Consider the following 27,324-nt stretch of genomic DNA (forward strand, 5'->3'; position numbering starts at 1 on the left):
AAATATAGATTTGCATAGGTACAATCCTGTAAACAGATTTTTTGTTTCAATTTGCTTCTCAAAATATGAATATATTGCCTTACGATCTGAAGTTCAATAAATATACGATTAACTTTGTTATCTTTGTTAGCTTTTTTTCCCTTTGATTTAAATATACTTTGAATGAAATAAAATATGTAACAAATGATTAATAAATTCTGTGTGCAAAATCAATACCTCTAATACCTTCAGGTTAAAGATTTGAATGCCTCAGAAGTAGTAGTAGAAGTAGCAACCTTCCGAAGTGAGGACTAAGCATGAGAAGCCCAAAAAACTCAAAAGGGCCAGATTCTGGTGGGAATCTGCCTTCCAAGCTCTCTCCCAGAAGCTATCATGGAAAGAACTACACAGGCTGCTCACCAGGGTCAGCAAAGGACCCACAGAGAAGGGCAACAGGGAACATTTCAGTAGCTGAAGGGGGGAGGCTTGGAGAGTCAAAGGGCCAGGACACAAACTATTCTGATGACTATCCAATTTCTTCCCTTCCACCTCTGAAAACCTCCAGCCAGATGAGCAAAATACCGATATAGCAAAAATGCAGGGCGGGAAGATGGTGAGGCGAATATTGTGTCTGCCACTCTTCTTGCTTTACACTGAATGATTAAAAGCTTCTGAGTTTGGAGTCTTATGGGCATTTCCACAATGCAGCACCTTAAATGGGCACATAACAAGCATGCAAATTGAATTAAAATTACTGCAACAGATGCAAGCCACATGCCCTTTAAAAATTATAAATGGTATAGTATCATGCAAACTACAATTAACTTATATTTGTTCAATGTTTGTTACATGGGCGTTGAAAAGGTACTGTCTTCATATTAAACTAAAGAAAAGTAAAAGAGGAAGCATTTAATTTTACATTTACATTATCAGCGGTGTCAGGGATACTCAACAATATCATTGAAGTGGAAAAATAAAACAGATCACATTAAAAAGGAACAGGAAAAAAGAAGGTTAAGTGGTAGACTTACACAGTTCCTGAGCAGCTTATTGAAATTTAGAATTTTACTTGCATTTGGGTGAGAAATAGCCAGAGAAAAAATCCTGTTCCCCTACCTAGCCCCGACTAGTCTGACAACAAAATATTTATACCATTTGTAAGTGCTGATATATGTGAGGCAAAGCGAAAGCGAGGCAGACAATGAGTTTCTATGCCTGTGTATTTGTGTGTGTAAGAATGTAAGCCTCACACACTGCTGGCTCTGACAGTCATTTATTATATTTTCTTTTAAAAATTCTAAATTAAAGAAGTTTCAGAATAGTGAACACAGATATAACAGCAGATCAACAATACAATTAAACATCGGTTCATAAACTGAGGAGTGACAAAACAATGTATCTGCCCCTGACTGCCTACCTTGGGGCCTTTTGGGGAAAAAAGTTGTCCAAGTTCGAATCTAACCCAGTATAATGAAAGTAAGAGAATGCAAGGAAGAAATGTTAAATGAAGTCAAGCAAAGATAGAGAAAAAAAATGACTAAATGCCAGTTTGCATAATGAATTGAACTGAATAAATGGAACAAAAATGCAAACTGAGTCATAGTTAGATTCCACTGAAATCAATTTGAAAAGTTTCAATAGGATTCCAATAGGAATTATGTATAGCTAACCTAATGCGAAACCAGCTCAATGTAATTCCAAAGACTGCAAGACTTTGAAGATTAAAGTTAACATAAATCATGCAATTTGCCTACAAAGGCAGCATACGTAAACTGTAGTCTGGCTACACACTTCTGCCATATATGGAGAACATGCAGCCCTACAGATGCTGCCAGAATGCAGCTCTCATCATTGGCTACACTGGCAAAGCCTGGGGCAGGGGTTTGTTTCCATGTGATACATTTCCATTACTGCCCAATAGCCAAAGCTCTCTAGGCAGTCTTCAAAGGTTAAAGCTACAAAACTACAATATAAAATACAATATAAAGCCATAAACAACAATATGCAACGTTACAAGTTGTAGTCCAAGAACATCTGGAGGCCTCATGTTCTTCACCCTGGCCTATGCAGGGATGAGTGGGGCATGGAGAAAGTGCTGTAAGAACAGCTGCCATGGATGAGGAGGACATGATTCCTGGGCTGGAGGAACCCAGAGCTGCTGTAGTTTGTATCTGCACTCACCCTTCTGGAATTAGACACATAGGGGAGGGGAGGCTGGAAGCTGACATAAGGGAGGCTCAGTTTACATGATAAGCCATATATTCCATGGGGAATAGTTTTAGCATATATGTGTTGGATTTCAGTGAACAGTCTGTTCACTTGGGGGTTGATCCTTGCAATATAAATTCATGCAACTTCTAATCAAGGTTAGGAAAGTACAAAAGGTAACTGGATTGTATCATAGTTTTTTGAATGTGTGAAAATATATTTATATATGCTATGATGAGGGTTTGACAAAGTGTACTCTTTCGTTAAAGGAGTTTTGCTTGTTTGTTTTAGAGGCAAACAATAGAACACAAACTGTTTTTTTTTTCCAGCAGAGTATTCCCTCTTGTTTCTTAAACTATAACACAGAATGTTGCCATGCATTAATAACAGCAATATAAGACAGTACTACATGGAGAACATTTTCTATAGAACAGCGCTTAATCACCCACAGCAGGCCACAGTCTACATAGAGAAGGTTAATCTTCTCAAGTCAGCAAACCACACAAGCATCCCAGAACAAAGGATTTAAGTGACTCAAGTTTATTGTCTAACTTTGACAAGCAACTACAGCAAGACCTCATTAAAAATAGATTAGTTACAGCATACATAACATGTTGCCACAAGACAAAATTACTGGATAAATATAAGAAAATTATCTCACACACACCTTGCTTCAGAGAATCAGAAAAAACTTCAGAAGTGCCAAATAATCCAGCTTCACCTTTAGCACTGCCAGTATAAACAGAGGCAAATATTTGCTCCCAAAAGTCTATGGATCAGGCAAAATATGTCAGGGAATAGGGTAGGATGGACAGTCACCTAAATCTATTCCTAAGAATAGGTTTCCATTCACTGCTCTGGAACAATGCCACAAAAGACTGAGCCAAGTCAACTTAAAGCATAAAAATATTTTGTCAGCACAGATTCTTGAAAGCCTTCTACATTAACTGAAGCAGTAAAGTAAGTTTCAGAAGATGTATTTTGATGCACAGATGTTCACATGGCATTTCTCTGCCACGTGACCATCTAAGAATGCACAGTGGGGATACATGTTCAAAAACACCTTCATGTCAAAAATGCATCTACATGAGGAGAGTGGAAGCCTGGCCAAGCAAAGAGAAAATTATGCCATTTATTTCATACTGCTAAAAATTCATTGGGAACAGTCTTTGTAAGTTTTAACTTTATTCATTCTAATACATTTATTTGCACAAAAAGAACATAGAGCCTAGAATACTCAAGGATTTGTGGGCTAAACCTGAGAAATAACCTGAACGGTATTTTATTTTTGATAGTTAATCTCTGGTACTCAATATGTTTTGCATGTATTAATAAAAGCTATAAAATCTTAAATTATATTGAGGTTTGTATAATTCCAAATCTTACACTTAAGGTTCCAAGTCTTTTTAAAGTGTAGGATTTAAAGACTATGACAGGTGTAGTTATGACTGAACTGTTATTTACCGTATTTCTGAGAGGAATCTTCTTTGGTTCTGGGGGTACATCCTGCGGAACAAATTTCACTGGCTCCTTAATCTGTCTTCTTGATCGTTTAGTTCCATCTGGTAAAGTTTCCATGGCAATGTCAGTTTCCATGTCACTGCTACCTGCTTGGTCACACTCTGAGCACTGCCTGGGAGGACAAAAAAGTCTAAACTGAAGACAGCAGCTACTAAAGCAAAAGAAGAATATGCAAGGCTGAAAAACAAAAACCAAAGACTGAGAAAGATAATATTTACAATATAAGAAAGAGCTAAAAACAGAAAAAAACTCTGCCTATGCAAAAAAGTTTGCCCCCTTCCTTTCCTGAGCGGTATGTGTCATGACAAGCTATTATTTAAATTTTCTGAGTTGAAAAATTTCTGTGTGGCTGCAGGCCCCTGAACATTCTAAAGAGATTTGTATCTCTTTTTTCTCCACCTTGCAATATTCAGAACCAAGCATTCATTGAAAGCACTGTTATTTCCATAAAACACATGGTCTCCCTTTCCTTTTGCTGAGACTTCTATTTTTTTCCCAATAACATCCCATGCTGAATTTGTTCTCTGAGAAAAAGACTTCAACTGATAAGGCAATAATAAGTTGAGGCATGAGGGGAGGGGGAAATCACTTAATCCCTTCAAAGATGGTAGGTGACACCCCTGCACCTCAAAAGGCCATTTAACATACATCTAGAATCTTAGGATAGAATCTTGGGTTTGTAGGAACAATTTTATTACATATAAAAACTAGCATATTTCAGAAAAAAGTTAACCATTCATGTAGAGATGCTTTCAAAAGATCAGTTTTGGAAGAATTTCAGTGCTAGCTTATGAATGTTAATCAGTTAACATTTCTGAACAAGGGCATGCTTAGAAGACACTGAGAATACTGTCTGTGCATCCTGTCCAGGCAGACTAGCACTTTATATTCTATCAGTCAAATAGAGCAGAAGTTCTGCAATATCTTACTGACACACTGCTACAGCTCACAGAGCACAAATCTGAAAATACCTTTCTTTAAAAACTAGAACGGAAAAAGTATGCAGCAAGATATAGGGAACCAGTATTAAAACTCCTTGGAAAAGATAACATTTTGAACGGATAAGATCTAAACATGTTGTAAGCACCTCAGTACATAAACACTTTCTGGTGAGATTTACTTTAATTATAATTATTGCACACTTTCTAAATACAAAGCAGAGATTCATAAATCCCAGTAAACTGATGGAATGCTTGGTTTTCTCAAGCAAACTTCATCTCAGATTCAAAGGCAATTAAGGGCTACTTGCGGCATCAATGACCTATTTTGTAACATTGCAATTCATGATACAATAATTGAAACGGGCTCTTAAAAATGGCAAGATAGAATCTAATGAACATGGCTAAATATGGTGGTGTCTGCACTCCAAAATATCCCTGCCAGATTCTTTCCTAATGCAGTTTTATTTGCATTGTCTGGTTTATATCCTTCCATGCACGCATGTCTAACATGCATCATCCTTCTTCCCCCATGCTTTGTTTCACTGGGCCGGGAAGGTACCTCTGTTATCTTTGTACAGCAACCTTCAAACTGCCCCCCTCAAAAAAATAAAACCCCACACACATTTTGAAGGGTAGTGTTAACTGACTACTAGTCCTATACTTACGAGATTCAAACATGAGATGAATAAATAAAACAGCTGTGAATGAAGGAAGACACAAATGAACTATTGATTCCTTTCAGATGTTATGTCAAAGACAGAATCCTATGGTAAATATAAGTTTTCTTTCTGAAAATATTTTGTTCAACTGTAACATTAAATATTTTTATTCTTAATCAATACAAGACATGCTAGGGCAATTACACAGCTTCTTACTGGCCTTCCACCCTAAAAACAAAATTAAGAAATGGACTTCATAGGCAAATATTGTGAACTACCATCAGCAACCATTACTGTCAACTTCAAACCAAATTCCATCAATACTTAATATCTATCTAGCTAGCTATCTAGCTATCTCAGAATTTGATATAACATGCATTATAATTATAGCCAACACAGCTGCAGCTGATGTTCCAAGGGTTAATGAGAAAAACTTCTGAAAAGGCAAGTGTACTATATACAGCAGGGACACCATTCTGTTGAACATCACATTTATAGTAAGATTCTTATTCTATAGCCTTTTCCCTGATTTTGAAAAGAATTTACAAAGACACATCTAACGATGAAAAGGATGCAATCAATAAGGCTCCATTTCTCTTGTTATAATCCTACTCCACTGAATATATTCTAGCTAAATTAAAAGTGAAAGTCAAGTTTGTGATCAGAAGTGTAGCTGAAGCATGAAATTCATAGTGAAGACATGGCAGCTTTTTGAAAGAAAAGTCTTACTACCTCCCTGACCTACCTCCCTGACCACTGAGATGTCCAGTTTGTTTCTTCTTGATTTGATGCCTTTAAATAAGCCCTTTTCAATATAATAGAAATACATAAAATAAAATCAGTGCATTACTACACTGATTTAATCAGATCACTGAAAGTTGGCTTTACTTCCTTGTAAAGGAAGGGCTTAACATTATGATCCAATGCTCATTTCAGAACCTGGTTAAACAGGAACCTTGGGTGACATCAATAAGGCTATAGTCAGTGCTATTTCCCTTAACTGTGGTGAAAACAGGAATGTAGAATTCACTTCAAGAACAGAAAACAGATCTATTTTTGCTAGGACACATTAAGCTTAGGGAAGGGTTGCTGCTGCTGTTGTTTTTCCCCTTTCCAATCCTTTATTATAAAGAAGTAACCAAAAGAGGAACCTCAGGTTTGCAAATATCAGAAGATGGCATTGATATAGAACTCCAAGTCACATTTTTAAAAATCCTTGAAGGACCTAGACTGCTATAAGATAAAGTGTAAAAACCCTCTGAGCAGATGAGAACAAAACAAATAAAAACCATCCTGATAGGTGTTTGTACTTGTAGGCTTATGCTTTTTTAAAAAAACACCCTTGTAAGTGGCAAAATGCATTTGCAATACTCTTACCAATAACTGTTTTTAGTCTTCCTTGGCATCCTTGAAAGTGGAGGGTCCAGACATCCAAGATGATAATGGAGTTTACAAGTGTCACAGAGTAAAAGGAGGTGCTGATCATGGTTCTTCTTGCAAATCCCACAACTTGGAAATGCAGGAAAAAAGTTTCATTTGAGATAATGCATATACTTTACCGAATCATCTCAATGTTTACATTGGTTGGAAGCAAGATAACCCCTTGTGCTAGCAGAAGGCAAATCTGCTAGTGTGAAGACTGATCCCGGGTTTTGTGGCTTGCCCCCTTTAGTGACAACCCTTTGCTCACATCCCACAGTGTTCTGGAGAGTTTCTTAAACCTCACAGGTAGCTTTTGGAAGCACACAAGGTGCAGCAGCTGATAGGAGGAGGCAGCTCTGGATTCCAACAGCTGCTAAAAAATTCCCTAGTGACAGTTGGGTATTTATAACTTCTGATACATTGATTTGCGTCCAACTTAAATTCTTATTGAGGCAGTTTGGTCTTGCAAGCAAAGTGCTGACCTGAGCTATGGAAGACATGAATTTAAATCCCTGATCAGCTATTAATAACTTAAAGGAATCTGTGGATAAAACCTTTCTAACTCATGCCCCTATTCATAAAATAAATCTTCACTTTGAAAAACTGTTATGTGCATGACATAATTTACTTGAAAAGATGCTTGCATATTATAAGTTACATGGAATTGTGAATCATTTTGTTCCAAATTAATGAGATATTACCAATAACTGCATGTCCAAATCTGAACATACTGAGTTGGATCCAGCCTTAGCCAGACTTTGAGTTGACTTACTAAATCAACAAGACTTGTTAGCCATGATTTACTTGTTCAGCTGATTTCAAATAATTCAACTCAATGAATTATTAAGTCTGAACCCAATCTTCTGTAATGAGCCAAAAATTCAAGTAAAATAGTCATACAGAAAATCATCCTAATTCTTGGACAAGACAGTCATGTAAGAAGTTCAACATCAGCATTTGAAATCATTTATACTATGGTAATGGTCAAAAGGTAATCAAAGGGTGGTAACCCTGTTTTGCAGTCCCCACTATATTAGATCAAATTTACTTTCAATAGAGCTATGTCAGTCCTTTATAAAATGATGAACAGTATAGTAAGAATGAATAAAACTTCACTCTTCAAATATTGTAATGAACTACAGATGATTCAAGACAAAGCAAACTAAGCATTTCTTCCCACTGTGCATCATTAACATGTGGAATTCATTATGGTAAACTCTAATACCTACTAGTTTAAATGGTTTCAAAAAGCCAATTCATGATGCCAGTGATCACCCTAAAAGCTCTGAAAAGTTTGATGACAAATATTTGAAGGAAGGCCTACTCATATATCATCCTGTTCATGCATTAAAGCTCTAGAGGAGACCTTCTCCATGTATTTTCTTGGGAAAGGTACATTATGCATTTACAAAGAATAGGGCCTTCTTTGTCGTGGTACCCTAAATTTGGAATACTTTCCTGAGGAAGGCTTGAGCATCAGTCTCTTACTGTGAAGGTTCCTTCCAGTTTGGTGTGATAGAGACATACAATAATGGGTTAGATCTCCACTTCATCCAGGAAAGGCAGGGATCATGTTACCATGATCTTTGTCTCAGTAAGCGTGATCTCAAGTTCCTCCTCCAGTTCCATCCTGTAGCTAAGCTTGAGACAGAATCCTGAGGTGCCCAGCACTAGGAAGACTAAGACAGAAATAGGAGACAGTATGCCTGACTGTCACAAGGGCATGGCAACACAAGTGCTACATAGGCTATTGGTGAGCCTATAGAAATTATGTGACAACTGATCCACCTACAAGTACGGTATGGTCAGAATACCTCCATCACTCCAAATCAGAAGGAACCTGCACAGCAAGTGAACAGTGTTCCATTCCCAGTTTGGCAGCAGGCAGTATAGAACGATGGGGAAAGTTAATGCTGCAAGTAGGATGGGAAGTATTTTGGCTGAGTGTTAGAAAAGAAGAAACAGCTATTGCAGTATTCATCATCTGAATTCTGCCATTGTGGAGAGCCTAATGAGTCAATTCTTTAGTGTCTGCTGGACATGGTAGGTCTGGGACAGAGGGCTGCTGGTGAAAAATATTTCCAAGGTGATTGTGGAATTAGGAATGTGGAGTGAGATGTAATGGCTTAGGAATATTTTGGCCCTTATAGGCCTTCAAGATGTATGCCCTAGGCTACCTGGGAAATGAGAAACTATGTGCTTTTGCTCTGAAAATAAATGAAAATAATTTGAGTGTCTTAAGACCTGCTCTATTTGATGTACATTTTGAGGGCTCTGCCTAAGCTTGGCTTGTGGCATGACCGCTCAGAGAGATAATAAGAGTTTGGGGAAGAAATCTGGTAGCATGAGTTCCTGTGCTTTCTGAAAGAGGGTAAATAAAGCTTTTGGTGGACAATTACCCTCTGAAAAATGCATACATACTTCCTGATCAAGAAGACTAATAGCTTAGATCTGTTGAGATTGCCACCAGAAAAAAAAAGCTTTGGAAGAATAGCCAAGAAGTATTAAGGGATCAAAAAGTGAGGGCTTTGAGAACTATAAGAATCAATGGTAGAAACATGATGGACTACAAATGGGATCAGAAGAAAATTCCAAGGTTAGCCATGTCAGAAGTGGAGCAGCTAGGAGAAACAATCCCAGCTGTGGATGCAGAACTAGCTCTTGGGATGGAAGAGATGGAATATCTGGAAGGTTCCGTGGGCCTTCTTGGGACAGATGCAAGGTTCTGATAAACCATGGGTGGTAAAGCAAAAAGGGGGTTAAGAAGACTACAAAGATTTGCTCCGATGGTCCTTAGGATGTGAAGTTGGTAGAAAGGCATAGAAGGAATTTCTTGGTCCACAGCACATTGAAAGTGCTTATGGCTTCTGTCACAGCTCAGAGCTGGGAGATATCATGAAACAACTTACAGTTGGGTGGAGACTCCATTCCCTTGGGTCCAGCTGCAAGTAATTAAACAACTACGTTTAAACAATTTTGGTTATAAGCCTTGCTCCAAGTCATACAGGAATAAAACTAGAAGGTGCAGTGCTCAGTTAGAGGAGCTACAGGCAGCCATATAAAATCAGAGGGCCTCTGTATTAACTGACAGAAACCTATTTTCTGTGGAAAACAGCATGTTTTTCGGCATGAAAATGTAAAGCAATAAGCATTATACTGTCACTTCAGCAGTACTCGGTTTACTGGGTGCCAGCCCACCCCCAGCAAATCTTACATGACCTGGAATAAAGAGTGTCATCCCGACACACCATGTTCCAACTGCGCTAACACTAACTCTGGACACTGAGGTAGAGATGAAGCAGCTACTGGGGGGCAGCAGCTGCTGCTGCTTTATTACAATCCATTTATTCGCCTTGGGTTCCTCTTGTGAGGCCTCCTCCAATCCATTTTATCCTCTCAACAGCCATCCTCTGAGCTCTGCCCAAGTCATCCAGTGATGCTCATAGCTAAGTGATGATTAGAACCCTAAACTCTCAGGTCCCTAGTTGAACATGTTAAACATTAACCGAGAAAGCATTCCTCGTTTTTCAGTTCTCAACTCTCAAGGTGACCTCTGCAGTTCTGGTAGAACTCCAGTAGTGGTTAGGGTAAGTGTACATGGGTTTGCTCTAAGTATCCTCTCTGACTGGGCAGTAGTCAAGGCGGCATTAAACTACTTCTGGGTTAGCATAGACCAATTGTATAGTTTTGTTACTCTGATGTGCTGAAATCATCTCTGCCTTCTGCTTTGCATACTTGAAGCGATTTTTTTCCCTTGCTGGGGCCACAAAGAGAGAGAAGACCAGAGAAACTCAGTAGCAGAATGGTCACCTGGCAAGAGGTGGTGGTGGTGGTAATGGTGGAAGTTTCAGTAGCAAGGAAAAGAATCACAAAGAGAATTGAAAGAATAAAGGAATTAGGAAGTTTCAATAGAAAATAAATGCCCAATGATGAAGGGGTGGGTAGAAGAGCCTGAATGTAAGGATTGGGCCCATTCCTCCTATAATACAGCCTTCAAAGGTCATTAAATCAGATTTTGATTCAGATGTGGAAGAGACTGGAATTCATAGCTGAAATGTCAAGGCCAGCAGACCAAGATATAAGCTAGAAAGTCACTGAGAATCAGTTTCAAGTTCTGTGGGAAAATATAACCAGCAAGCTGATATGTGAGGGAGTAGGCCCAGCATCATTAATGTTAGATTAAGAGGGGAGAGCAGTTGAGAGGCATCAGATACTCCAGGTCACTAGCTCCTGAGCAGCATAATCCACCCTAAAGATGGAGTCTGCTCTTCATGGTTTGGAAGGGAGGAGAGGAATTCCATTTGGAATCAACTTTGCTTCATTAAGCCATAGTTTCCAGATGGTCAGATAACTTTTCTTATTTCTTTTGCTTCTGACTGTTCAATGCCCTTTCTTCTTTCATAATGCCAACCTAGCTGATCAATTTGCATGTAATATAGACCTTTGTTTAGAAAGGCTTTGTCCTGATCTGCTTGGAAAGAGGGGCAAAAGACCAGCCAGGGCACAGAGATATTAAGACAAAGACTAATGCTGATCACAGGATTCCTGGCTTTTCTGCATGGTATGGAGCATAACCCATTGTTGGATGCCTCCTCACACCTAGAGAAGAAGTGATTGGTGCCAATTCTATACTCTTTTTCAGCTCCACATTGAAACATCTCTGTCCTGGCTTTTTAAAGGGAGCTCTTTTGCCTCTTGTGATTTAAAAAAAGTAAGTTCACGTTCATTCTAAATTGATTTTGGTTTCTTTGTTGGTTACTGCTGTTAGGATTTTTCTACCTTTTATTATTTAATTGTTCATTGTTTAGTCATTTTGCTTTTATAAATATACATATGTCAACCTAAGAACTATTGTGATGAAGGTGTAAAATGGAAATGTGTAAAATAAATTTACATAACTTAAATGATTAGGTATATATTAGGTCAATCCATAGAGGAAAAGTTTTTCAACAGCTATTAGTCATGATAGCTAAGTAGATACTTCCATATTCAAGATGCTGAATACCTGCTGTTTGGAACAACCAGCGGGAGATGACTATCACTATCATAGCCACTGAAAACTTTTCAAAAGTACTTGGCAAGCCACTGATAGAGACAGATTGCCACACAGAATGCCCTGTGGTCTACTCAAGAAATAAATGTTTTATGATCTTAAAAATAGCTTGTGGTTGTTTGGAACATGGTAAAAATGCCAATGATAAAAAGAACCATATATGAATAATAATGAATAAATATATCTAGCAATATATTAAGATACATAAACCTAAGTTATGTTAGGGAAGATTAGATTTAAGGATGCATATCACTTTTGTTTAGTCTTTTCTGAACCATCTACAATTTCAACAATTTAACACAAAATAGATTCTAAGATTTTGTGGCAAAAGCTTTATTCTTTTGAACTGCTGCCAATCAAGAAAACACCACTACAGCATTACAAAAAAGTTTAGAACTGTTCAAAATAGATGACACATCACAGTAGTATTTTTGAATGATTAGGAATGGATGAGGAAATTGTATTCAGTTGTTTGAAATAAAATTACCAATTACATTGACACCTCCTTCCATTTAGCATTACTGTCTATGGCTACTTGCCTATAAAGGACTGCTGGAAGGGTTGTAGTCTTCTGGGTTCCACCTTCTTTTTTACTTGGCTTTCTCTCCTTGGGAGCTCTCAAAATTGCTGGTATAGTCAATTTCTATTGGATTTGAGGAAATAAGAATATTGGTGAGAGACCTACGTAATGTAACATTTCCCTTCATTGAGCACTCAGCAGTTATGAAATTTGGTTGTGCCTAATATGCTAAAATTATGGGAAAACTGCTTAGTCAGGTTACAAAAATGACTACACCATATATTTTGTCCCCAAGTGAGTCTTACGACAAATGAAACTGTATTCACATATTTTTCAATGCAAAAAGAAAAAAAGAAAATCCAAAGACATTAAAGCCCTGGCTTTTCAACTCTTCCCCCTTTAACAGAGGAAGCTTTAACAGAGACAGACAAGGACAAGCTGGTTTAGAAGGTTAAAAGCAAAAAGAAAAAAAAAAGAAAAATCCACTACACTTCACAAAAGAATATTGAGGCAGTTTATTTTCCTCAGCATCCCTGCTACAGTGGTGCTCCATAGGTTAATTAGAAAAATTATCTTATTGGACCAAACTCTCCACAAAGCAGGAGAGATTCTCTTCGGGTTTCTACTAATCTGCAGTATGCTAGCTTCACAGACAGCAACCATCTATCAAAGTCATTTCTCAGTGGCCCTGTGGGCCTGCATCTGTTCAACCAACTGGAAAAAAGTGTCATGCAAGCTGTGCAAATGAAACTACTACTTTTTATTATTATTAAATGATTGCACCAGGAAATACATTTGTGAGTGTTCATATCTTTCTTTCTATTTAAAAAGGGAGAAATTTACTGTTATCACACCTACATACAAGGACAGATTTCCATATGTACAAATGGTCCATATAAACCAGGTTAGATTAAAATAACTGAGCCAGGTTAGCAGAACTCATCAAGCTGTTCTACAGAACAGTTAACAGAAGCCAAAGGGTATTTACCAGACTATTGCTGGCCTGTGGTCCAATTTTTAAGAGATCATTCTACTTTTTATAGCCTTAAAAGGTTAACTATGATTTGTAGAAAAATGGTAAAAGATGTATTATATCTGGAATGACATGAACGCATCCACATTCTTGAAAAATCTGCTGGCCTCGCTGAATATCTGATATAAGTTTGATGAGAAGGATTGAAAGAAAAAGAAATTCATCTGTGTTTCAGACAGAGACAGCTACACTGTAGCATATATAACATCCGTAGTTTGTGGGTGGGGAAAAAACAGGCAACAATTTGCAGAAAATATAAACAAACAAAAATACAGAAGTCTGCTGATTTACAAATGTAATACTGTATAACTCAATGAATGGAATAATTGGGTGGCTGCAGCATTCACTTTTCACAACTGACAAAATGACCTTTTACTGCTATCAAGAAATAACCAGTTGTGCCCTAGAATTCTTTGTTTCTTAGAAAGGTAATATTGTCCTATAAGTATAATTAAGTTCAAACCAGAATGAATTATAGATGCTTTCCATGACATGCCTATTTAAGAAAGGGGGCTCAAGAAAACTGTATACCCCAATAAAAGCTGCTGTTTGAAAGCTAGATTTGCTAGAAAGAAAAATGGTGAGGAATGTGGTTAGATTAACTCATGCTTCAGGTTTAGCTTCATCACAAATGACAGGTCAATCAGTTACAGCAAATGAAAGAATTTTGCAAACAAGATAGCTAATACAAAAACAAAATTAAGCCACAAGTTCCCTGTGGGTAACTTGCAGAGCCCTAGATATATTTCAATCAGATATCATTATCCCCAGAGAAAGACCAGGACTTTATCAAATACACCTTTTCAGTCACAAAAAAGTGACAGTTAACAAAGGCTATTCTTAGAAACCTTATGACCTGGAAGACAAGGAAAAGCAAGAGGGGAAAAATAATGCGAAAAACCAACCTGCCCAATTACTCTGCCTAGCACAGCCCATATTCCTTGCCCTTCATTTCTTAGCTTTGCATTCATATTTTGAAGTTCTTCTAAAGATTCACATAACTGAAAAAGAAAACAAAGAAATAGATTGTGAAAGTTATTTGACAAGTCTCATTTAAGAGGAAGCATTCTTTACTTACAATGCCTTTTCTAAAAGAAGTAATTAAATAATAAAATTGTTCACTCATGTCAATGCAAATGAAATCAGTAAAGTTAATCAGCCATTCAATAACACCAGAAAAAAACATGGGCATCCATCTGTTTAGTAAGAGAGAACCTAAAGCAATTTTGTCAGACAATAAGACTATAATGGCAGTCAAGTAAGATCACAACAGTTCCACTCTGTTATTTCCATCTGCAAAGATGTGCCAGGTATTTTTACACGTTTCTGAGCTACATCCCCCACATTTGGAAAAAAAAAAAAAAGACAAGATATAAAACCATGTTAGTTTTGTAAGTTTTATTGTGAATGGCATTCTGTCCTCCTAACTACTCCTTATTCTTTGACAATCACAACAACTAGGGTCACCTTCATGGTGTGTGTGTACATGTCTTTTTGAAAGCAAGTAAGAAAAGCAATGAATTCTGTGGAGTTCAAATTTTCACAGTACTATCTTCAATTCATCTTGATTTGCTACACATGTACTTGTGTGTCACCACAGCAGTTAGCATCATTTAGTATTCAGATTTACATACAACTTTTCACAAAGTTTCAAAGTGGCAAACATAGGATAATGTGAAATCAAAATCAATAACAAAACTACAATAGGGCAATACAACTACAGAATAATATAAATACTAATCACTAATAAAAACTGTGCACTATAGAGCATGGGTGGTTCATACTTCAGTGAAAGCCTGTGCGAAGAGATGGGTCTTGAGGAGACCTCTAAATGTCAGAACTGGGAGGCCTGTCTAATGACAGTTGGCCCTGTGTTCCACAGGGTGTGTACTATGACATTAAATGCTCTACTGCAAATCTTCCTGAGATGAAATTCAAGAGTATGAGGCACCCTCAGGAATGCTGCTGGTAAAAAACAGGCAAAGACATAAGAGGTATGATGATCTTTATGATAACCTGGTCCCAAGTCGCTTATGGCTTTAATGTGTTAACAATTACATCTTAAATTTGGCCCAGCAGTTTACTGGCAGCTAGTGCAGATCTTTTAGCAAAAGTATGACTTGTTTTTGGAAAGAGGCCCCAGTTATTAGGCATCACTGTTGCATTCTGCACCAGCTGCAGCTTTTGGACCAACCCCAAGGTATTAATACTTGAATCCCAGTGGCTAAGCTATCATGGACCAGGAACAGATGCTGCTGATGTACTAGCTGAAGCTGGTAAAAGCTATTCCTAGCCACCAAGAACACTTGAAGCAGCACTGATAAAGTTAAATCCAGGAATACCTCCCTTCAGGAAGAATACAACATCATTCAGAACCAGCAACCTACTTATTTTCCCAGTCCTATTTCCCATCTATCTACCATGCTACCATGATGACTAAATTCAAATTCAATTTGTTGGCCCATACCCAGCCCATCACTGTATCTAAGATCTGGTTCTGAGTCTGGTTCAATCACCAACCGTCTCCAAATACCTCTAAAATATGCCAAAGAACCCAAGAATTCCCCTTTACATGAAGCTGTTTGTTGGTTTCCCAGATCGCTAGACTTGTACACAGTGCTGGTCAATGAACTAGTATGCTATATGAAAATGCGTGAGTGGAAAAGACTGTAGTTCAGTGATAGCCGACATATTGAAAGAATGAGCTACGAGTAGACCTTGATATGCAAGGCCATGGAGAACTACTATGTCAAAAAACACGATAATGTGCCAAGTGAGCAAATATTTTGACATGAAATAGGACACTTCTCATGGAGGAGGAGGAGAATCTGTTCTCATACTCAAATTCAAATCCAAAAGTCATGGAGGGGGCAGAAGACAATCAACTCAGGACTGTGCAGTTGCACAGCTGCTAATTGGATTGTTACCCCCACGCAGCTGCTGCTGACAGCAGATGTAGATATTCAGTCATTACTTATATGCTTGCACAGTGCTGGCCAAGATGACCCATGATTCTACTACCATTCTCAATGCATAAAATGAAAAGTGGGGACTGTGCTTTGCATACAACAGGTGACAGAGACTCATCCTCATGGGCTACAGCAACACCAGCCACTTCTTGTATATATGTGCACACATGTAAGTAGCAACTCTGATGAAAGCAAGTTTAAGGCTCCACTACCATATTCGAAGAAGCAATACAGATGCAGACCATTTTGCAACAAGATAAACATTTACTGTGCTGTGGGAGGAGACTAGTTAAGAGCTAAATTTGATTTAAAGATTTATCTAGGGTTTTTGTGATGGGGAGAGCCAACACTTTTGTATCTAACTATATCTGGGTGCTATTTTTAAAATTCATTAAGCACAGCATATGACTTGCACATTCTCGGAAGCACTTCCTTTACCTTGTTATATTCCACATGAAGCTTTTCTTGTTCATTTTCCAGCTTATCCTTAATTTTCTTTTGTTCAGCCATATTCTCCTGGATCTGGATCATGCGCATATTTCTCTCTAAAATTTAAAAAACAGCACTTTCTATAATACCTTAAGAGTGCATGAAGCAACAGGCTGGATAACAGCACACATGTGACTTTTTGTATGCAGCTGTACATACAGACAATCCTCAAATAATTCAGACTGCTTCAGCAACTTGTGAGCTAAAGGACATACATAGTATTTCTCAAAATATGAAAATTAATATGAAAGACACATATAAAAACACATAGAAGTAGTTCTCTGAAGATCAGAAAAAGAAAGGTACCAACTACAAAAAATCCCTCATTAAATTTCTGGACTTCATGCTGCAGCTCTCAAGGACTGCAGGGAAATGTAGCAGCATTAAAGGCAATCAATATTTAGTTAGTTTATTTAGTTATTTATTACATTTCTATACCATCCAATAGTCAAAGATCTCTGGGCAATTTACAACAGCTAAAAAGAAAAGATTCCAATTTTTAAACATGAATGTGTTCAACAGTAATTTTTTAAAAGTGTTATCTACTCCTTTCTATTTGGTTGATCAGTAGCAGCTATATCATTTAAAATGGAAACTAGATAATTATACTTCTCACATATATAAGTGAAGACATGGCATTAAACCAGCCTCACTCTTGAAAGTTTAGATGATTGATATAAGCTGCTTAAAAAACATGTACATTTCCAAACTTACCAAGGTAATAATTCACAAAATCTGCAGTCAGTGCAGGCTGTTTGTGTTTTCGTCTTCCATCCACACTGGAACTGGTATCTGAAGTATCCACTGGAAAGATGTCCGTGCTAATTCCCATTAATTCTGCTTTACGCATCAGCTTACGTATTGCTGAAGCACTGCTAGTAAGAGGCCGTGGCAGTTTCTCTCTTGGTACCCATGCTTGAGGTCTTGTGGTACGCGCTAGTTCTGCTTTAGCACGATATTGTTGCAGTCTGGCATTAATCCGGGCCTACAAATGTTAACATGCAAATAAATATCAAACTAAGTGGTATATAAACACTTTGGCCAATAAACATTATCTCAGTATCTATCACTACACATGAAGGAAAGGCTTTTAATATTGCAATGAATTCGATCCTAAAAATACTCTTTTACCATGGCCAAGAGAAACTATGACTTGAAAGTGAATCTGAAAGATACCTTAGCCATGTTAAAATTCGTTTATTCAGGTATAAAGACATTCAGGAAAAGTCTGGCAATGGCATCTCTTCTGCCATTATACTAGAATTCCGCAGTGGCAATTCAAAATCAACTTAAAATCATAAGAACATGAAAAGCATCCTACTGTATGAAGCTGGAGTAGAATGCTGGACCTAGATCTTATGCTTATGGGAAGCCCATAAGCAGGATATAATAGCCCTCTCCTAGTTGTGTTTCCCAGCATCAGGTATTGTGTGGCATACTGTTTCTGATACTTGACATAATATATATCCATCCTGACAAGAGCTTATCCTCTATGCATTTTCTATTCCTTTCTAAAACCTTCCAGGTTGGCAGCCATCACTCTATCTGATGGTAGGGAATTCCACGGATTAATTGTGGGCTGAGTGAAGAAGTACTCACCTCCAACTCTGGATTGTTCATGAACAAGTTAAAAAAACAGCAGTGCCAATTCAGATTAGTGGAAGAACCCAAATAATTACATCCCTTTATTGAAAGAACTGTGCATTTATTCTTACTCTCTACTTCCTGTTCTTAACTGGCTTCAGATCCAAAAGAGGATCTCTCCTTTTCCGTGCATAATTCTTTGGTGTATAATCTTTGATGCATAATTGGGTCAGAAGCTTTTTGTAAGTCCAAATACACAAACATTCCCAAGTATGCCATCAGAAATAAAGAAATTTTCCAAGCATTCCATTAGCAACAAATAAATTACCACCTGTTCCCCAAGCAGGCAGCTTTTCAGAACTGTCTGTGGCTAGGTGTAGCTAGAAAAGAGAAAGGTCAGTGTATATGGCCATATGGATTGAAAATATATATGCAACCAATCACTGACTTCAGGAATATTCATTTTACTTGCAGGCTAAGCTATACTAGCCTCTTTCTTCCCCAGCCCTCAACATTCTCATTTAGTACATTGTACAGAATGCAAGTGCAAGCTTGGTATAGATACATTACCTGAGCTTCTGGTGAGAGTTGTTTCTCTCTCTCTTGCAAAGACATTTTGCAATATGACTGTAAAGCCAAATAGTTCTTGCGCTTCCATTTTCTATCCATTCTGTCTGCATGTTGCTTACAGTAAGCAAAAAAAGGATCTGCAATATCCTGTTCCAATTAAAAAAATGAATGCAACCTTCTAAAAGAAAATAGTTCCAGCAAAAGTCACTTGATTCATTTTTGAAATATATTCCACAAATATATATACTCTGAAAATAAATAAACCCAGATTTTAAAATTATTTTAACTAACCAAAGCCATATCCCTATTAAGCCAACATTGACAAATATGAAACCCTTAATGGAAGGAGTAGGAAGGTGAAGATCATTTTCATGTTCCTTCTGCCCTACACTAAATGGGTCTGCTCTAAGTATGACTAACTCTGGGTCCAACCCATTAAATTTAATTGTTTAAGCTTAAAAGCATAGTGTTTGTATAATTAATGTAGACGCTGGTATTAAATTTTAATCTCAGTTAATGGCTGCAAGGCTAAGTATCAAGTAGTCACTTCTGTATGCCATTTCCCAAGTACATAAATGCAGAAAGCAATGCAACACTATATATACTAGCAATGAATAATACTGACTTTTCATTGTATATACAATCTTATTTATAGCTCATGAACAGCACAAACAAGTTTTGTGCTACCACACAACTTCCTTTCATTACTGTTGCAGATTTTCACCCCCACTCAAAATGGAAGACCACTAGGAAGCCAGATCAATGATGTGTTTATTACCACTGAAATGGAAGGGAACTGATAATCAAAGTTCTTTTTCTCAAATATATATCCATTTCCAACATAGAACAAGCTGCAAAGATAGCGTCTTGATTCAAGGAAAATGAAAAGAAATGGGGATGGGCTGCCTAAAAATATTTTTAGAGGGAAAATCCCTTCCTTATCCTAATCAATCAACATTAAATAAGGCAATCACTTTGATCAGGATGCCAACTCATGCTCCAAGGCCCTCCCTCTCATTTGAGCCAATTCTTCTTAGTCCCTGCACCGAGGTCCAAGGAGTATACATGAATACAAAATGTAAGTTTCCTGAATAAACTTGGAAGTATATACTGCAGTAAATTACAAATGTTTCAATATTCATAATATTTTAATAAACCAGTTTTATTAATGTCCTCTGAGACATTTTCACCAAGATAAGATTGTTCTGGATACCTACCTCCTCTGCTGCTGCTTCTGACAAAAGGCCTTCCTTCTGTGCACAGGTTACATGGAAATAGGCCCGGCACATCCCAGCATCACAACTGATACAAACACCAGTTCTGGCAAATCGAGGATCTTCACAGAAACTGCATTCCTGCAGCAGATCAGTGAGAGTGAGGGTGTGAGAAAGAGAGAGAGACTACAGACTAAATATTGCAAAAAGGGACCCCAAGTATTAACTTTATATAATGCCTAAAATGGCTTAGTTGCTTTCACAAAAGTATAAAAAGGACTCTATTCTAAAATATCTTTTTATCTAGAAACAACAGGAATGAAAGACAGGAGAAAATTAGAAACAAAATATGCAAACAGTAGTTCATTCAATTCTAACTTTATGTGTTCCCTTCATTCAGAATTTTTTCATATAAATTGTTGCATGTGCACACATCATCATCATCATCAATGCACAAGGCATAGGTTTATTTAGGACATTTTCATTAAAAAAAAATAATCAGATTACAATAAAGACACATTCCTAGAAGCCAAAATGGCCATCAAGTGATACGTGCAAGCCCACAGAGGAAGAGTTAAACTATTTAAACTGATGTTCTCAACAACTTGCTTTTATGAAGTTTGATACACCAATTAAAACTTTAAGCATCAACATGAGTGAGAAACACACTAACAGAGGCTTTTTAGTGAATTATCTGAGAAAATTCTGCATGATGCCCAGGAAACTGTCTCAAGAATCCACTCAAAGATACCAACTGTTTGAAATCTTACATATTCTTAAGTCAATGTTATTTTAGTCTGAAGGACAAATCTTGTACAGAGGATTAATTAAGCTCCCTTGCAATTAGGGCTACACTGTTATTAGTGCCTTTATAACTAAAGTCCAATATAGAAGCTGAAATCTCATGGAATTACATAGAATTAGCTGCATACACCTCCATCCAATGTGTTTTTGTAACTAAAAGGAAGTTGTCTATGCAGACTGGCATTCATTACCAGTTTAGTATGTATTTATTTCAATACTGCCCCATAGATGAAGCTGTCTGGGCAATGTGCAACAGTTAATCAAATACAATAAAAGAAAATATAATATTATAAATGACAGTAGAAGCATTAAAACATTACACTAAATTCAGAAACTAATTTCATGAACTGCAAAGGAAACAAAACAAAAGTAACTGCCGTATCAGTTCTGCCTAAATATATATTCCTTTCAATGTTACCTTAGCACCATATTTGGAATAGTTCATTTCTGTAAGGGTTACTGGTCGCAATTTGTCAATATCTCCAAATGCTACTCCTGGAACATAAAGCGCACAAACGATGTGTACCCATCTATAACAAAAGAGCAAAAATGTCAACAGAAAAGAGATATACAAGAGGAAAACATTTTTGCCTAATTTACATAAAAGACACTGACAATGCTTGTATTTAACCATAAAAGGATGTGGAAGAAAACAAAAGTGTTCTTTTGACTCCCACAATTAATGGCACCGCCTACAAATAAAATCTTAAGAAAAATTAATTTTCAAATAGAATATCACAAGTATGTAACACACAGGTACACAGAGCAACAATGATATGAACTTCATCAATGTAATGTATCTTCTCTTTGAACTCTTTGGACAAGTTTGATAAAATGTAACTTCTCACACTTTGTAGCCAATACCATGGTGGAAAAACTCTAAACAGGATCACACTGCACAGCATGTTTTCATACACATATATCCAGCAGGATAGGAAATCTTGCATGGAAACAGGTACTCACTGATCCAAAAGCTGACTAGATGACTGTTTTACAAAAAGTTAAAGAGCCCACATGTTTGGATAGAAAAACTGAATACATTCTTGCCTTGACAACAACAGCTGATCAGCCACAGTTGCTCCACATGGGCTATTTTGGACCAAGGAAGTTGTTCACACAACTTGGGGATTGAGTGCAGGTTGTTGAACCATGGGTTGTTGTGCTGTCTGAACCAAATTCAATAACAAGGTATGGTTTATTAGCCATAAACAATCCCTGAAGAGAACATATGGGATGTTGCTGGGTTGTGAATTGTGGGTTGTCTTTGGGTTAGAAACCAAGGTTATCACATTTGGGCTCAAACAACATATTAACTCATGTTTCAACCCACAGTGTTCATGCAAACAAGGTCAATTTATTTATTAAAGATTTTTGTATACTTTTCTCTCTGTGCATTGCTCTCAGAACAGTTTACAAATGTGTTGCTGTACTTATTTTATGCAACTGATGTAATTTTTAAGATTCTGAAGAATAATGGAATAGTAGAAATTGGAGGGACCTATAAGGCCACAGGGTCCAACCCCTGGCTCCGTGCAGGACTCCAAGTTAAAGCATCCCTGACAGATGGCTGTCAACATGGAAGATCCCTGTATAATTGGTTCCATTGCTGTACTACTGTTGACAGTCAGGAATTTTTTCCTGATGTCCAGCCAGAATCTGGCTTCTTTGCATATATTAGTGTCAGCTTATCCCTTGTCCCACATTTAATTACGTTAGGTAACTAGCACTGAAATATCAAATGATTTCCGCTATCTAAGACCAAACAATTAGTTGCTTGACTATGACAATTCTGTTCATTCCACGGGTTTTCCTTTCTGTAAAATACCACTGATATATCATACCAGGAACTATTTTACCAGAGAAACTTGTCTGTGTGAGTGGGGGAGGGATAGTAGCCCATCTTCACATTATCTCCTATATTTTCTTTTTTAAAAGCCAAGGTTTTGGCTAGAGATTTTTGATAGTAAGTTTTAATGCATCTTCCCCATTGCACCCTGCAGAGTTCAATATAAAGATACACATCTTCAACAAGCAGCTGCTTCTCAATTTAATTTGCACAGTTTTTTCATGCTCCACTGGTGTATTAAATGCTGCTGCACTCTGTAGGAGTTTATCTATGATAAACCCAACAGCTGGCTGCTTGCTTCATACTGACCTTCTCAAAATGTTTTAGTACATGTCACACAAGTACTGTAGTATTACAGATTTAAACTGCCATTTCAGTATGATTGGCACACAAGTGTCTCATTTCCTTAACCACCTATGTGTGAACTCCATCCTGCATCTTTATTAAAACACACAGAAGTCAGTCAAGTTCCCAGCTGAGGCAGCTTCAGCTGCTTTTAATACCAGTGCCTAAATGTTTCCCTGCTCATTTGTTTAGCTGCACATGTTTGAGAACCTTGTAATTAAGACAAATTGAGTAATCAAAGAAGAATAATCTTTCATGTTACTTCCCCATCCATTTTGCTCTAAGCAAAGATGACAGATGCTGGTGATGGAGAAGAAAAAACTGAACTAAATAAAGACAGTAATCTTATTCCAGATATTTTATTTATTTATTTCTATTTATACCCCATTCTTTATTTTAAAAATCCTGAGGTAGGTATAAAGCAGCATTAAAAACCACCAACAATAAAATTCAAGAAATAAGCATTGTAGTAGCCAGCAAAACAGGAGATTACTATATTCATACTGCTATTCATTAAATGGAGAAGTACATGCAAAAACTAAGATATCGCTCAAATTAACCATCTCATTATCTATTCAATCTTTCAGATGCAAAGATCAGAGGAAATCATCCTCATTACAGAGGCAATTTTAACAGGATTAGTTTAACAATCAGATAATTTAGGTACGAAAGGAAGGGTATGCAAATTTTGTTTACAGCCCTAATTTGCTGCCCTGGGCTTACAGGAGGTTTGACAGCAGTCTGCAGAACGCCATGTTATCATCATATGAATACAAGTGACAAACCACATGAAAATGTAGTGTATTCCTAGTTACAAACAAGATGGCTTAGGCTACTAGTCCTGGGGTTCAAGCCTGAGAAGGGTTCCTTACAGCTCAGGGGTGGGAGAGTGGGGATTTCAGGAAGGGAGAAACAACAACAAAATACTTTTTTTTCCTTCTTCCCCTTCTGAAACTTAATTCAAAGCCCTTTACTATTATACAGCAGAAATTTGGGAAAGTATTGTTGCTTTTCACCTTTCTGAAATCTGCCTGTACAGAACAGGTAGGCAAGCTAGAACTGTCCAGATGTTTTGGCCTACTATTCCTATCATCCCTTACTACTGATTATACTGACCACAGCTGAGAGATCAAAGATTGGGAGGGCCAAATTTCCCTCCTGTTATATGGTATAGAAAGGGTTAAAAAAAAACACCTTATCATGGCACAATCATAAATCCCTCTCTATAAGCTTGAGAAAGACATTTCTCTCCCTAGTTTTTTTCCCTTAGATTCTTAAATAATATTGCTAGCATTCTATGGTACAACTGCCCTCAACATTCTGTAGGCCCTGGAAGCCACTCAAGATGTTGAAGTCAGTGAGTTATCTTTCGTGTCACTCTAGCTAAGGGAACCCATAAGTCTATTTTTGTTTGCTATTGTCTTTTAAATTAAAACTAATACCACTATTTACCTAGGGAGTCACCCAGTATACAGACTACACCCTTATTTTTTGTAGTCGTGTTGGCTTGAAAACTGATATCTACTCTTGACTATATAGACTGACTCAAACATTAGAGGGAACAAGTGGTACTAGCAATGAAACATTGCAGCATATCCTCTGTCTTAGCAAGAGAGATTCTATTCGGGATTCCAGCCAGCTAGTTATTCCAAGCATCGTATTTCACTCATTGCACCCTGTTTTTTCCTCCAACTGCCAATTAATATGGTTCCTGAGCATGTTTATTCCTCATTGGACTATGGAGGTGGGGAGGTTCCTTTTATTTTAAAAAATATCTGCAATACTCTATATTTTTAATTTGTTTCATTTTTGTACAACTGCAAGTCTCAGGGTTCCTATGGTCATGGATACCTTCCTCTAGTTTCTCAATAGCCCCATTTTGTTCTAGTTCTACTACCAGACCACTGAGTTCGCACTAGGTGAAGCAATGATGATAAATTCTCTGACTTAAGCATTTCCTCACAGCAGGGTAAGACACAGTTCCTCCAAAAGTTAAGTTTCATGGCAATCTCGGTTCAATGATCAAATTTTTTCTTATTAATGTATCATCTGCCAATATGGTTTTAAAGAGCCTTTGGGGCAGCCTACACAATAGGTTATTTTCTCGTGTTTTGACTTGTTTTCTGAATGGATAATTGACAGTTAAGCAGCATGTAGATGCCAAGATCCCTAAAAATGGAGTGCTGTTCTTTTAAATGCAAACACTGAAATTACAAAAATCACAAATATGCATTATGCCCTACTGGCTGTCAATTCAAATGCCAACATCATTTTCAATAGGAAGTGTTAAGAAGATTCAAAATGATGAATCTAAACCATGAATACAATAAATTTATAAGTGCTTTAGAGTTTCTGGATTTCTGATTCTTGATATTCTGAAGCACAAATGGAGAAATGGAACCATGGTTAGTCTGACTGTGGAAAATGCCCTACTGAGATTCAGAGATATTGTCTTAATAACAGGAGCAATGAAACTGATTAAGCTTGAAAACACCAGCACTATGAATGGCAAGTCTATTAATGCCTGAGCCAGATAGGAGCACCTGTGCCCTGAATAGCTGAATACAGCTTCTAAAAATTTTGGTTGTATTTTCACACACTTTAAACAAATGTATGCAACTATGAACCTCAAAGGACAGAGTGTTACAATGTGAGGCATGATTTTCATATGTAGACAATTTTGAATAAGTATATCTCCAATATACTAATAAGGGAGGCAAAAACTGCACAATGCCACAAAGTGGAAATTTCAACCATCTTCTAGACTGATTAGGGTTTAGAAAAAGAAACTGTACTTTACATGTCTGTTTAATCCTCTTACTAAACAGATCACAGTTCTATAAGATCCCACGGGATTTAATGCTGTAGAGCAGTTCATGGAGCCACAGTTATATAGGGAAGTCTCTTATGTAGAAATATCAGTAGTGCTGTGATTCTGCTGTAAGAGTCTAGCTATTTTTAAAGATGCTGCTCAAAGGGTGAGAGAAGTTATGTCTGACTCCCCAGAAAGGGCTTAGTGAAGAGAACACAAACTGTTGGAATTTATTGAGGATAACATTCCCACTGATGACAGTTCCCCTTAACCAACCTGCCAGCATCTGTCTCCTTAAAGATTCCATCTTGGTTGGGGCAAAGTTCACAACTTGGGGAGACACCACATTTGCAGGCATCACAGAACCATGGTTCAGTTGAGTTTTCTGAAGCGGAACTCATAATAGAATCACTTTCACCATCAACACCGTAACAACCTGGAAAGATGGAAAAGGAAGACCAATTAAATGAAAAGCAAAGGAGTGGGTATGTATCTAGTGGATTCCTTCCTTGCCAAGAAATGTTTGCACTATATACTAAGTGCAAATAAAAGGTGGGGGGGGGGTGGCCAGGTGTATATATGTATCCTCATAGCTTTAAATGGAAGGAATCGGAAAGCAATGTTTGTTCCTTACCTTCCCTAGAAACAAACAAAAGCACACCAGGAATGGAAGGGTGCCTTCTTTTCCTATAAATGCACATGCCCCCTAATCCTCCACTATCAACTGTTCACACAGCAGAGGAGGAAAGAAAACAGTGATGACAGTTACGAAGAGCATCCACTGCCACCACCACTTATGTACTCCACGTGTGCAATGGACATGAGAGAGTAAAGGAAGAGCTGCTGCTACTGCAGGTGGCAGCAGAGAAGTGAGGGCTGGCAGTGGCAATGCCTGGAGTCATAGTGTCATGCCCTACTCCAAACCTGGAGATGACCCCAACAAATATAACTTAACCAAAAACAAGTCATGCCTGTGAATGTGATTATAATCACCAGAATTGCAGAGACATTGATTAGTTTAATGTTTCTTTGGGGTCAAGGCAGTAAACAACACCTAGAGCGAAAATGTGTGTAAGACCACTGCCACAAAGTACCTCGTAGAAAAAAGTCTGGGCTAAAATAACTAGAATTAGGATATCTGTATCTGTGCTGAAAAGTGTGCTGTTAGTGAGTGGTTCTTCTGACTGGATGGAGGGAATTCAACCTGTTCTAGATGGGGTCATACTCCTCTTGAAGAAGCAGGTTCATAGCTTGGAGATGATCCTTGAGCATCTTTGCACTTGAGGCCTAAGTGGTTTCAGTAGCCTGAAGTGCCTTCTACTGACTTTAGCTGGTGGCTCAGCTACACCCCTATC

At 37.6% G+C, this 27,324-nt stretch overlaps 1 protein-coding gene across 12 annotated transcripts in view; it reads right to left on the reverse strand.

The window, feature by feature from the left end:
- PHF14 (PHD finger protein 14) overlaps window positions 1-27,324 on the reverse strand; it is a 142,272-nt gene that overhangs the window by 91,592 nt on the left and 23,356 nt on the right. For 11 of the 12 annotated variants that reach the window (XR_006414542.1, XM_044428404.1, XM_044428407.1 and 8 more), the window contains 10 exons: window positions 26,246-26,405; window positions 21,385-21,496; window positions 20,166-20,303; window positions 18,949-19,095; window positions 17,509-17,779; window positions 16,744-16,850; window positions 14,242-14,337; window positions 12,323-12,426; window positions 6,686-6,817; window positions 3,652-3,820 (listed from right to left, as the gene is read on the reverse strand). Coding sequence is in view for 11 of the 12 variants with exons in the window: in XM_044428404.1 (XP_044284339.1) it covers window positions 3,652-3,820; window positions 6,686-6,817; window positions 12,323-12,426; window positions 14,242-14,337; window positions 16,744-16,850; window positions 17,509-17,779; window positions 18,949-19,095; window positions 20,166-20,303; window positions 21,385-21,496; window positions 26,246-26,405 (1,436 nt within the window). In the remaining variant the exon portion in view is untranslated. Of the gene's footprint in view, window positions 1-2,854; window positions 2,917-3,651; window positions 3,821-6,685; window positions 6,818-12,322; window positions 12,427-14,241; window positions 14,338-16,743; window positions 16,851-17,508; window positions 17,780-18,948; window positions 19,096-20,165; window positions 20,304-21,384; window positions 21,497-26,245; window positions 26,406-27,324 lie in introns of those variants that run through there. The other variant, XM_044428413.1, reaches the window with a different exon arrangement.

The sequence above is a fragment of the Varanus komodoensis genome, unplaced genomic scaffold (genome assembly GCF_004798865.1).
Source record: "Varanus komodoensis strain SLA01 unplaced genomic scaffold, ASM479886v1 scaffold2, whole genome shotgun sequence".
Lineage (NCBI taxonomy): Eukaryota > Metazoa > Chordata > Lepidosauria > Squamata > Varanidae > Varanus > Varanus komodoensis.